This window comes from Chlorocebus sabaeus, chromosome 8 (assembly GCF_047675955.1).
Source record: "Chlorocebus sabaeus isolate Y175 chromosome 8, mChlSab1.0.hap1, whole genome shotgun sequence".
In the NCBI taxonomy this organism is placed as follows: domain Eukaryota; kingdom Metazoa; phylum Chordata; class Mammalia; order Primates; family Cercopithecidae; genus Chlorocebus; species Chlorocebus sabaeus.
Window position 1 is genome coordinate 7,425,919 of NC_132911.1, and position 12,177 is coordinate 7,438,095.

The window sequence follows — 12,177 nt, forward strand, 5'->3', positions numbered from 1 at the left end:
AGAGGAGCGGGGTTGGCCTGGTGGGAGATCGGCCTCCATATGGGGGTTATGGGGGTTCCTGTCCAGCAGCCTGGGGTTCGGGGGAAGGCAGGCCTGCAGCAGGTGTCGGGTGCTGGGGAGCAGGAGACAGCTCTGTGACTTCACTGTCCTCAGTGGGGAGCCACGGCTGAGCTTGAGAACGGGCTTATAGGCTGAAGGCCAGGCAGGTGGGAATGGGCAGTGAGGAGGGGAGGACGAGCCGGGTAGAAAGAGTGGTTAGAAACACAGAGGGCCACACGGCCAACAGTCAGGGGACTAGCACACAGCCAGACCCACCCACGGCACTGTCCGTGCAGAGACACTTGACATCTGAATTTAACCCGGGTCTTGGTTTGACTGAGCCCAACGTGGAGAGAAGGGCCAGGGAGTCACAGAGGGGTGGTGGGCTGGGTGCTGGTTTAGGGGCTAGGACATGGAGGGCTGAAGGCGGGAGGCAATCGCGTCCACTGGGCAGGGGCCCGGGGCTGCTGACAAGAGGAGAGGTGGTAGCTACAGAGGAAGCTGCTCGGGATTCTGCAGTTCCCCGGGGAGAGAGGAGCCCGAGAGCCTGCGGGGTGAGGGGGTTGGAAGGGGCACCTGTGGATGTCCTGAGACTTCCAGGAAGTGGGACAAGATCAGTGATGGAGACAGACAGCGTCATCAGGGCCGAGAGGAACGACAGTAACAGCGAGGTGAAGTGGGCGGCCCTGTCTGGCAGCACGGGGTTTCGAGCTGTCTTGTGGAGGGCAAGGGAACAGGATGCTTTGAGGTGGCAGCCAGGAGCAGGGATGGTTTTGATTGCAAATGGAAAAGGTTTGATGCAGAGTTTCTGGAGCCTTCATGTCTTCCTGGTCTGAAGCCCTTTTTTATTTTTACCGGATTGAGGTGATTATCAGAATAGTTAATGGTGTGCTCCGTTCCTATTTCTCTCGTTTTTCTAAGGTCCAGGGACTGCAGGCATCATTATTCCTTCTCCCCGGGGCCAATGACCAGTTAATTCCAACTTTGATGGACTCAGTGCAGGCCACATTGTCACGTGTAACTCTACACTGAGAATTATTTTAGAAAGTTAAACTCCTAAAAATATTTTGTTTTTCCAAATGGTGGCCTCTGGGTCTGCCTTCACCTCTTTTGCAATGATCAGCACTAGGATCTGCTTTCGGAAATGGTTGTGCAGAGCCGGGGCTTTCACCAAAGCTTGGCCGCTCGGACAGGACTCACGATGGAGGACGGTCAGGTGTCCTGGGTGTCAGATGCCTGCATCCGCCCGTGGGTGGTGAGGGGCCTGCCTCCTTCATAGCTTTCCACTGCCAGGCTGGCGCCCCCTCCCCTCACCCCCATCTCCTCCGGAGGAAGACCAACTTAATCAAATCTCATCACAACTATAGCTGCCTCCTGGAGAAAGCCTGCCTTCTGTCCCCCTCTTGTCCCTCCCTGCGTGGAGGCAGGCCCTTTGTCCAGTGCCCATGTGGCTCCGTGGGTGGTCTTTCTAAGTCATCAGAGGAGATTAGCAAACACACATGTCCGTTGGCCTAAGGCCCAATCTGCAGGCAGCCTTATGAATAATCAACGTGGCTTGTCTCTATAGTTCAGTGCCTGTATCTGCCTCTCAGTTGGCATTGAACCTGGGGAAAAGAAAGATGGATTATTCATTGGAAACCTCAAAACCTCGACAGCTGAGCTTTCTTACAAATGCCTGCATGGCCCCCGAGGTATCTTAGTGTTCACCTCCCCGTGTGCACATAGGAAGCCAGTCACATTACTGGATTCCTGGTGAGTTTGACTTTTCTTTCTGTCTTGAATCTCCCTCCCTTCCCCAACCCCATACCCTACCCTACTTCATTCCTTTTTCTTGGGTCTTCCTGATCTCAACCCCTCTGCCTGTCCTCCACGTTGCCTGAAGAGTGAGCCTCCTGACACACGAATCCCCCCGTGGCCTCATCTGCTCAGGTTTCTGAGGTCCCCAGTAACCATGCTCACACTGTGTAATCACGAGTGGTCTGGTCCACACCTCATCACTTGGCGTGCATGTAAATGTTTTAGCAAGTTAGCTCTCGCAATTATTGCCTGCCGAACCCCTCGCCCCTGCCCCTCACTCCCAGTGACCCTGGGCTGCGTTCACGCATGCCGTGGGCCTTCAGACACCCAGGTCTCAGGACCTGAGGGGCTCCTGTGTGCTTTCCATGAGGAACCGTCTTTCTGCTCACGACTCCATATCACATACCAACATCATGAAGTCCTCCCTAAATGCCCCAAGCCCACTCCGGCTCCCACTTTTCTGTCCATGAAATGTCTGTAACTTCTAGAGTGTCCTGAAGAAGCAAAGACTGTGTCCCTCCATTTTTGTACCCTCAGAACTTAGCTTGATACTCACAGTGAAATGCGTTCACTTCACGACACAGCAAACGAACGTGCAGGTACTTCTGCAGGGAGTGCTGTGGGGATGAGTGCACTGGTTCTGTGGCTCAGCCCTGAGTTGGGGTCAGGAGGCAGGCGCTGGGAAGAGGATTTTGTGTCTCAGGAAGCACAGGAAGGCCTTTCTAGGATCCAGGAAAAAATGGAAAGTAGACCAATGTGAGCGTTAAAAGAACACATATTATCTTTTAAATGTATGTACACAGTACAATTGACTGTTTTGTATACAATTCTATGAGTTTTAACACATATAGATTGGTGTCACCACTAATTATAAGATTGCAGGGAACTGGGGGAAAAAAGGCGTGCATTAAGGAATGATATGGCATATTTGGGGGACAGAGAACAGGCTTGATGAGGACAGAGTCTATTTAAAAGAGACAGTGGGCACTGCGATTGGAGGGGAAGGCGGGGTGGGGCTGTAGAGGACCCCCAGTGCTGGGCTACAGGATTCAATAAAGTTATTAATGAGATTGTCCGCATTGTGGATTCAGAAATGTTTATGTCATACCTTGAGGAAGGTGTGAGTAGATTGTGCTGATGATTGCATAACTCTGACTAGACTAAGAACCACTGAGTTGCACCCAGAATTTGCATTACTGAGCGCTTTACCAGTTAGGAAGGTTTCGCATACTCCATACTTTAAATCTGAGGTGCCTTGACTGTAAGGCCTGCCCGTGTTTCCTGGACCGCTCAGAGGAAGAATGCTGTGAGTGAGAACTGCAGCCCTGTAAGACACGCACTGTATTGTTGTTGAGATGGGAAAGTGCATGTTAAAACTGTTAGAGAGCCAAGAAGCGACTTTAAAGGGTGAGCTCTACCTAGAGGGAAAAGCAAATGCACTAATTGAAATCCAACCCCCTGGGCTGGAGTAAATGAACCATCAACCACCCATGGGGCTTCCCTTCTTGGTGATGGATAAATAGCTGGGATTCCTTGAAGCTAGAAGCCGTGGGGAAATTCTGTTCTGCTTTGTCAACAACACAGTCTGCCTTAACAGACTTGTAGGTAAATAGATTTGGAGAGTCTGAGCTAAAACCCATTAAATCAGATGAAGACACAAACGCAAGCACAGGCAATGTGTTTTAAAGCAAAGCTAATGTCCCTTCGGCCTTAACTGACAGACTTTCCTAGCAGTCCTCACCCCCTGCAACCCAGGGCTCCTAGGAGGAGCTCACGGCAGAGAAAGTCCTCTGGCGTCTGCCACTGCCCCCGCAACTTCTATGTACACGTCAGTGTATATCCATGGGTATGAAATGGTCATTTTATGTCACCATTAGCAGAGGAAAGCAGGAACTCGTTCAAACCCCACCCAAAATTCACTCTGACGATCGAGCAGTCCTGTTTATTCTGGAGGCCACTTAACCCTGGAGCAGCCCATAAGCTCCACTTAATCCCCTTTTCTTTCATGATTTCTTTTAAAGAGACATCTCGGTTCTGTAGGGGAACATTTGTGCTTCATTGAAAAACTCCATTTGAGGCCTGCTCACGGCCCTGCCAGCTTATCTGCTTGCAGCCTTCATTGCTTGGGAGCTGTTTTACAACTTCGTAAGTTGTAAAGAGCTGCTGGCGATGCAAGCGCGCCTGTCTACAGGCAGGAAATGAATTCTGTCTGGTACAGGGAATGCTCCCTACCTTGTAGGAAAGCCAACTTTTTTTGTCCATTCGCAAGTTTATTTCAGTATTTCTCATCTATAAATGTGTTCTTCAGATTGTCCTTTGAACCAGTTATAGCATCTGAGTTAAGTAAAATGAATACACTGTGTTCATTTTATACCTGTATGAAAGCTATGTTTTTTGTTTTTTTTGTTTTTTTGAGATGGACTCTCACTCTGTCGCCCAGGCTGGAGTGCAGTGGCGCGATCTCGGCTCACTGCAACCTCCTCCTCCCAGGTTCACGCCATTCTTCTGCCTCAGCTTCCCGAAAGTTATGATTTCTTTTTAAATTATCTTTTAACTGTTTTTAGCTAGAAACTCCTGGGTCAATATATAAATAGATAAGCCTGGTTATCTCTGAGGTTCTTATTGAGGTAACAACAAAAATAAAACAGCACAATGCCACCCAGCTATCGTTCCCCAACTTACGCCTGTCCCCTCCACATGTCCTGCATGCACTCCTGTTTCTGGGGTGTGTGCGTATGCGTGTGTGTGTGCGTGCGTGTGCGTGTGTGTGTGTGTGTGTGTAAAGGTTTGCAGTGAAATTAGAATCATTGGTTTTTTGTTGGGAGTGGGGAGTTGTTTTGTTTTGAGACAGGGTCTCACTCTGTCGCCCAGGCTGGAGTGCAGTGTCACAATCACAGTTCACTGCAGCCTCAACCTCCTGGGCTCAACTGATCCTCCCACCTCAGCCTCCCAAGTAGCGGGAACTATAGGCATGTGACACCACGCCGGGCTTGCTTATCTATCTATCTATCTATCTATCTATCTATCTATCTATCTAGATAGGGTCTCCCTATGTTGCCCAGACTGGTCTCAAACTCCTGGACTTAAGCAATCCAACTGCCTCAGCCTCCCAAAGTGCTGGGATTACAGCTGTTAGCCACTTTGCCCAGCTAAAATTAGAGTTTAGAGCACATTGCTGTAAATTGCGATTACTAAGGGGATTGAAAAATCAATGAAAATAATCAAGAGCAAGTTGACTTCAGAATCTGTGCCTTTGAGGTTTTCCCCTTGATCTCCAGGTAACATGTAGGCTCCCTGGCGAGAGCCAGTGGTGACACAGTGAGAACACCGTCTGCTGCATCTAATGTTTACAGCTTGTAATTCACAACTAACTTTTAAAAATGTACCAGTGTTGGGGAAATGGTGCTTTGCTGGGTAGGAAAATTGGCCAAGATCAGAATTCTGAAGGTAATGTCACGGCACAAAGAAACTAGCTACTGAAATCACATCCTAAACATCCAAGAGGTTGACTTCCTTTTCTACTGCGTTAGAAAAAGGCTTATTTACAGCTTATCCATACAGTAAGATAGAGATTTGATCTCATTTTTTGGTTAGGAACGACCATATCAAATTGTGTGTGTATGTGTGTGTGTGTGTGTGCACATTTTACAGAATTTTTAAAAATACACAGAGAACTCTTCACAGTTGTTAACTCTGGTAAATGGCAGGGGAGGCAGGGGTGAGAACTGATCTATTATTCATAGTCTCAACGATGAACAAGATATTTCCAAAAATAAGCGGATTATTTAAAATTATTATTATTATTAGGATACTTTGGGCTTCTAGAAACAAAAACTTAACAAAAAAGTCACTTAAAGAATTTAGGCTTGTTTTTTTTTCTGACATAAAAACAAAATAAAGGATGATTTCAGTTTGGTCCGTCAGTAACTTAGAAGTGTTTTTCAGGACCCAGAGCTTTCCGCCTTCCCACTGGGCCATTTTCAGCGTGTCTCGTGGCCTCTGGGGGCTTCAGTGATCCAGGCATCACATTAGACATGACAGTGCCAAGCAAAGAAGTATTTCTGCTTATGCGTCTGTTTATAATAGTGAGAAAAACTCCCTCAGAATCCCACCAGCGACTGATTCTCAGGTCGCACTGGCCAGGATTGAGGCCAGCTGTGCCATGCTTAGCTCAGTCATTTGCATTGTGATCACCATGATTAGCTTGGACCAGTCCTGGGACTTCTCCTTGGGCTTGAACACATGGCCAGGTGGAGGTTGGTGCCCCCAGAAAAAGTCTTTGTTCTGCCAACAAAGAAGACACAGACAACAGTGTCTAACAGGAAAAGCCCCTTTTTACTTTATACCCTTCCGTAGTATTGCTTCAACAATCATATACTTTATTTTATTTTATTTTTTGAGACAGAGTCCTACTGTGTCACCCTGGCTGGAGCACAGTGGTGCCATCTCTGCTCACTGCAACCTCCGCCTCCTGGATTCAAGCGATTCTCCTGCCTCAGCCTCCTGAGTAGCTAGGATTACAGGCGTGCAACAAAATGCCCAGCTAGTTTTTGTATTTTTAGTAGAGATGGGGTTTCTCCATGTTGGTCAGACCAGTCTCGAACTCCTGACCTCAAGTGATCCACTCACCTCCGCCTCCCAAAGTGCTGGGATTATATAAGCTGGTATTACAGGCGTGAGCTACCGCACCTGGCCTTTTTTTTCTTACATAGAGTTTTGCTCTTGTTGCCCAGGCTGGAGTGCAGTGGCACGATCTCGGCTCACTGCAAGCTCCACCTCCCAGGTTCACACCATTCTCCTGCCTCAGCTTCCTGAGTAACTGGGACTACAGGCGCCTACCACCACGCCTGGCTAATTTTTTGTATTTTTAGTAGAGACGGGGTTTCACTGTGTTAGCCAGGATGGTTTTGATCTCCTGACCTCATGATCCACCCACCTCAGCCTCCCAAAGTGCTGGGATTACAGGCGTGAGCCACCACACCCGGCCCCATGCCTGGCTAATTTTTTATATTTTTAGCAGAGACAGAGTTTCACCGTGTTAGCCAGGATGATCTTGATCTCCTGACCTTGCGATCTGCCCACCCCAGCCTCCCAAAGTGCTGGGATTACAGGCATGAGCCACCGTGCCCGGCCAAATACTTTCATAGTTAACTTTTTGAATGTGTATGTGTCCTACTTTAAGACGAAAGATATTCTTTCTTGATCCCATTTCCATGCAGCTTGGCCCCATGATTCTAGGGACCATGGCTTTTTCTTGCAGTGTGACTCACAATTTGCCAAAGCAAATCTCTTGTCTTGCATCAGCTCAGTCTCTTTGTCTGCAAATTAAATCAATAGCCCTTTTTACAGCCTATCTCCCAGGACATATTGCTAAAAATACTCACAAAGTCACCATCCAGGAAGAATCATTTGCCCCTGCTGCCACTGTCTCCTGGAAGTCACATGAAAGTTACTGAGGCTCGGTATTTATTATGCTGTAAAATTCAACGCAAGGGAAGAGAAAAAGCAAATTCCATGAGCAGATTTAAGTGTATTGGATCTAATCCATTGATGCTGCAGCTATATTTTCACAGTAGGATCCTCTTTTGTTAAATATTACAGTAGTGTGAAAACCTAGCAGAAAAACAGTTCACTGTTGCTCTGATTTTGTGAGCGATGTGGGCTGTGGAACTTACTCTTTGCTGCTCGTCCCCCAACTCCACTGTACCCCTACCTCCAAGGTCAACCTTGTCTGCTGCCCTGACTAAGATGACCCCAACCTCACTGCACCCCAGGTTATACTCCTCTGAGAAGGCCCTTCATCCCTCCCCTCACATACATCCCCTCAAATCTCTAATTTGTATGAACCATTAATTTCAGATATTGCAGGGAAAATATGCAAAACAAAATGTGGATAGCACATAACCCACGGCATCTCTCAGAGGGTTTTTATACTCAAAAAGAAGTCTTTACCAACCCATAGTTAGGAAAATGCGTGTTCAGAATAACTGGGCCTTCCCGCAGTCCTCTGGGTCAACCAGATGACCACACGTCGCCAGAAGGAGAAGCAGAGCAGCTTCACATCCCAGTTTCCGAAATGTTTCCCAACAGCTCATTGAAACAACCTCGAGACACCTCTCTCCCGCAAACTTAGTGTGTTTTGGGAACGGCTCTAGGAATTCTCCTTCTGCATTGCCTCACTGTCCCTTTCCCCGTCCAAACCATGGTATTGGATTTACAGCATTTCTTAGATTCTATAAAAGTCCTTTTCTGCCAAGAGCCTGGAGCACGCTGGATTGAATGACTCTCTTCCAGCACAGCCGGCATTTGCACTGCATTAGAATCTTGCCGTCACTTGCACACGTCACCAAGTTACTTTAGCTGGAGTTCAGCCTAGCTACGGCTCTGCTCTGTTCTGCTAGCAGTTGCTTTTCAATATTTTGTTTGAGGATTTGTAGTAATTCAAAGGCCTACACTTTTTTTTTTTTTTTTCCTAATTTATTTCTTTGGAGTTTTACTCATGGATACTTCAGAAAATGTCAGTTTAATGTCATTAATGTCATCATCTTCTCTGGGTTCTCAGAATTCGAAATTCACAGGAGCATGGCAGCCTTACATTCAGTCTATTCTTTTCCTAAAAAAGGAGGTAAACCACAACAGTTCACTTATGCTATGGAGACTGAAGTGGTCCCACCTCTGTAATTCTCTCTCTGTCTGCCCCACAGCTGTGCCGAAGGGAGTGCCACTTGTCTGCAGGGCCGTACCGCGGAACCCTCTTTGCCGACCAGCCAGTGATGTTTGTCTCGCCTGCCAGCAGCCCCCCAGTGGCCAAGCTCTGTGAACTAGTCCACCTGTGCGGAGGCCGGGTCAGCCAAGTCCCCCGCCAGGCCAGCATCGTCATCGGGCCCTACAGCGGAAAGAAGAAAGCAACAGTCAAGTATCTGTCGGAGAAATGGGTCTTAGGTAAGAATCTAGGCACAGAGACACTGTTGTGTGGTCCAGATCTATGAACAGGCTTCCAGGGAGGGCGGTGCCATGCTCACACCCCCTTCCACGCAGCTGGGGCACCTGGGTTGATGTTCCAGCCTCTAGCATCTGCCCTGGCAGCGTCATGTGGTCACCCTCGGCATTCCCACTCCTTGCTGTCAGCAGAAGCACAGTTCACAAAGAAATGGGAACTCTAACTGGACTCCCCACTTGACTCTCCTGGCTCGTGTGAAAAACCCAGTCCACCCAAAGCCACCCCAAGTCACCCCTGTGGGCACAGGCTCTGCAGGCACCCACTTAGACCCTCCCTCCCCAGTGCCTCCTTGTCCTACTTCAAGAGTCCCTGGCAGCACCCAGCGTTAGGGCCCAAGCCCCCGTCCCTGTCATCCCCTCTCCCAGGTACATCTCATGATCACTCCATCTGCTCATGTGCTCGAAGGGCGTTAAAGACATAAAAAGACTCCATCCTTTATTTCACAAAGTGAGCACAATGTGACCGTAATGTCCCACTCTGGCATTCATGGAGTTGCGCCAGGTGCTGTGTGCAGTTCTGGGGAGGAAGAGGTGGTAGGAGCTGAGCTGTGACCAGAGGAGGCTGGATCCACGCCATGCTCACACGCGGGCTCCGGTAGACTTGCCGGTGATCCCAGGAGAAGGGGGTTGAGGAAGAGTGTGAAGCAAGGATGGCCTGGGGAATGTGGAGGAGGCAGGGCAGCATCTGTGCCACAACTTACGCACCCTGTGGTGGAGTCACACGTGGCAGGACAAGCCTAGGGCTCCACTGTGGGTAAACCCCACATCCTTCTCCACAGGGTTGTGATAAACATGTTAGTTTGCTTGGGCTGCCATCACAAAATACTACAGGCTGGGTGGCTTCAACAACACGCACTGTCTGTCAGTTCTGGAGGCTGGAGGTCTAAGAGGGGGTATCAGCAGCGTTGGTTTCTCCTGAGCTTGCAGACGGCTGCCTTCTTCCTGTGATCTCACGTGGCCTTTCCTCCATGCACACACATCTCTGGTGTCTCTGTGTGTGTCCAAATTTTCTCTTCTCTAAGGATACCAATCAGATTGGATTAGGGCTCACCCATTGGCATAGTTTTATTTGCTTTTATTTATTTTTTTGAGACAGTGTCTCGCTGTATCACCCAGGCTGGAGTGCAGTAGCACGATCATGGCTCATGAGCAGCCTCAACCTCTCTGGCTCAAGTGATTCTCCTGCCTCAGCCTCCCAAGTAGCTGGAACTACAGGTGCATGCCACCACGCCCAACCTTTTTTTTTTTTTTTTTTTTTTTTTTTTGTAGAGATCGGGTTTCCCTGTGTTGCCCAGGATGGTCTCAAACTCCGGGGCTCAAGCGATCCTCCTGCTTTGGCTTCCCAAAATGCTGGCATTACGGGTGTAAGCCGCTGCACCCAGCCCCAGTGGCATCATTTTAACTTGTCTTATTCAAGGCGCCATCTCCAAATACAGTCTAATCCTGAGTTACTGAGGGTTAAGACATCGACATATGAATTTTGGCCAGACACAGTTCAGCCCATAACAATGAATCACTCCAGTTTCAGCACCTGGGGCCAAGTTCCTTACCTGGCTTTAGAGGTACATCCTCTCTCTCTCCCATTCTCTCATTCTTTTTCTCTCTCTTTGCTTCCATCTCTTTCCATGTTTCTTATTCAGTCTCCTTTCTTAGTACTTCTGCTTGTCTCTAAATCCTAAACTTCTGGCTTTTCTCACCCCCTGCTAAACATTATCCTTTAATAGACAAGTAGATACTGTGTTTGTCCAAGTTACATTCATAGCTAACTATGGACATTTTACAAACATCTTTTACATGATTGATGGTCATCCTTTCATATATTTTAAAAGCGTGGCAATCAAAATAATTTTTTACTCTGGCGCAGAGTAATTCATCTTTTGCCTGGAAACTAACTTCCAAAAAAAAAAAAAACTATGATTTTAGCTACAGTCCAAAAGCTAAGAGGCTGTTTACTGTTTTCTAAATGCCAAGAATATAACCTTCAAAACATCCTATGTTCTGAAACAGAGGTTGTTGTTTTGTTTTTTTGGAAAAGTGTATTATCAAAATTCCATTGACTGCAGAACAGAACTGGGCCTGAAGGCTTGTCTGGCCAGCTGACGGAACTGTGCATGCGATTGATATCCACAGCCTACCAACAGGCAGTCTTTGGAGTTTGGAAAGCGTGTGCCGTTCAGGGCCGAGCTTGCCTCTGTTTCCAGGTTGGGTGGCTCTGACGGCTCCTTCCTGTGGCTCCTGCATCCTTGTGTGGAGTCACGCTTGCTCGGCGGCTGCTCACTTCCTCGGGTTGTTTTGCCGCTGGGCTCTCCCGCCCGTGGGTTTTCAGGAGGTGAATGTCTATCTGCTTAACCCCAACGCTTCGCTTCCATAAAGCCCTTCAGAGTTCTCTGACTTCCAGGGCTGGGCCACAGGCCCCAGCCTCTTTTTCTTTCCTCCTGTAACGTGTGTCCTGTTTCTGATTTCTCACCAATTATGACATCTGCGTGTGCCCTTGGTAACATCTGGGTATTGTGTGTGCTGCAGCCTTCACCCATGTGAGACGAGTCCCCTCACTCGCCGGCCACCAGACCCCAGTGTAGTGGGCATCTCCAGTACCAGGCCTCTCCAGCCCACACTCTCTGGGATGTAAGATCACATAGTTTGCAAGTATTTATTGGCTTGTTATTTTTCTTTTTGTGAATTGAATTCCAATCCAGTAGCTGCAGCTATGTACAAATAAAGGAGGGTTTATTTTTCTGTCTGTACATACTTCTGGCCTTTCTCACCCTCTGCTAAACATTATCCTTTAACAGACAAGTAGATTTTTTTGTATTTTTCTCTTTGTGAATTGAATTCCAATCCAGTAGCTGCAGCTATGTACAAATAAAGGAAGGTTTATTTTTCTGTCCATACATACACTTGTAAACCTACAGAACACACGGTCCAGGGCATTGCATTTCCTGCCTCATCCAGGTCCAGGTTGGCCATTTGCTTATTCTCTAACCAGAAGCAAATCACATACTTTTTTTTTTTTTTTCCCTCTGAGATGGAGTCTCGCTCTGTCACCAGGCTGGAGTGTGCAGTGGCGAGATCTCAACTCACTGCAACCTCCACCTCCTGGATTCAAGTGATTCTCCTGCCTCAGCCTTCCCAGTAGCTGGCACCTGCCACCATGCCTAGGTAATTTTTGTATTTTTAGTAGAGATGAGGTTTCACCATGTTTGCCAGGCTGGTCTCAGACTCCCAACCTCAAGTGATGCTCCTGCCTCAGCCTCCCAAAGTGCTGGGATTACAGGCGTGAGCCACTGTGCCTAGCTGAAATCACCCATTTTCTGTGGAATGCATTTACTTCATGTATAAAAC

The 12,177-nt window shown here is 48.0% G+C and overlaps 1 protein-coding gene and 1 long non-coding RNA gene across 5 annotated transcripts in view; one reads left to right on the forward strand and one right to left on the reverse strand.

Annotated features, from left to right (window-relative positions):
* The window catches only part of MCPH1 (microcephalin 1), a 240,000-nt gene that overhangs the window by 205,265 nt on the left and 22,558 nt on the right, over positions 1-12,177 (forward strand). For all 4 annotated transcript variants that reach the window (XM_007961604.3, XM_073017923.1, XM_037985351.2 and 1 more), the window contains one exon: positions 8,541-8,778. In XM_007961604.3, coding sequence (XP_007959795.2) covers positions 8,541-8,778 — 238 coding nt within the window. The remainder of the gene's footprint in view (positions 1-8,540; positions 8,779-12,177) is intronic.
* LOC103215293 (uncharacterized) lies at positions 1,086-7,589 on the reverse strand. The gene is made up of 3 exons (XR_490085.3): positions 7,221-7,589; positions 2,393-2,558; positions 1,086-1,643 (listed from the first exon to the last, which is right to left on the reverse strand). It is a non-coding gene; the product is annotated as an uncharacterized lncRNA (long non-coding RNA).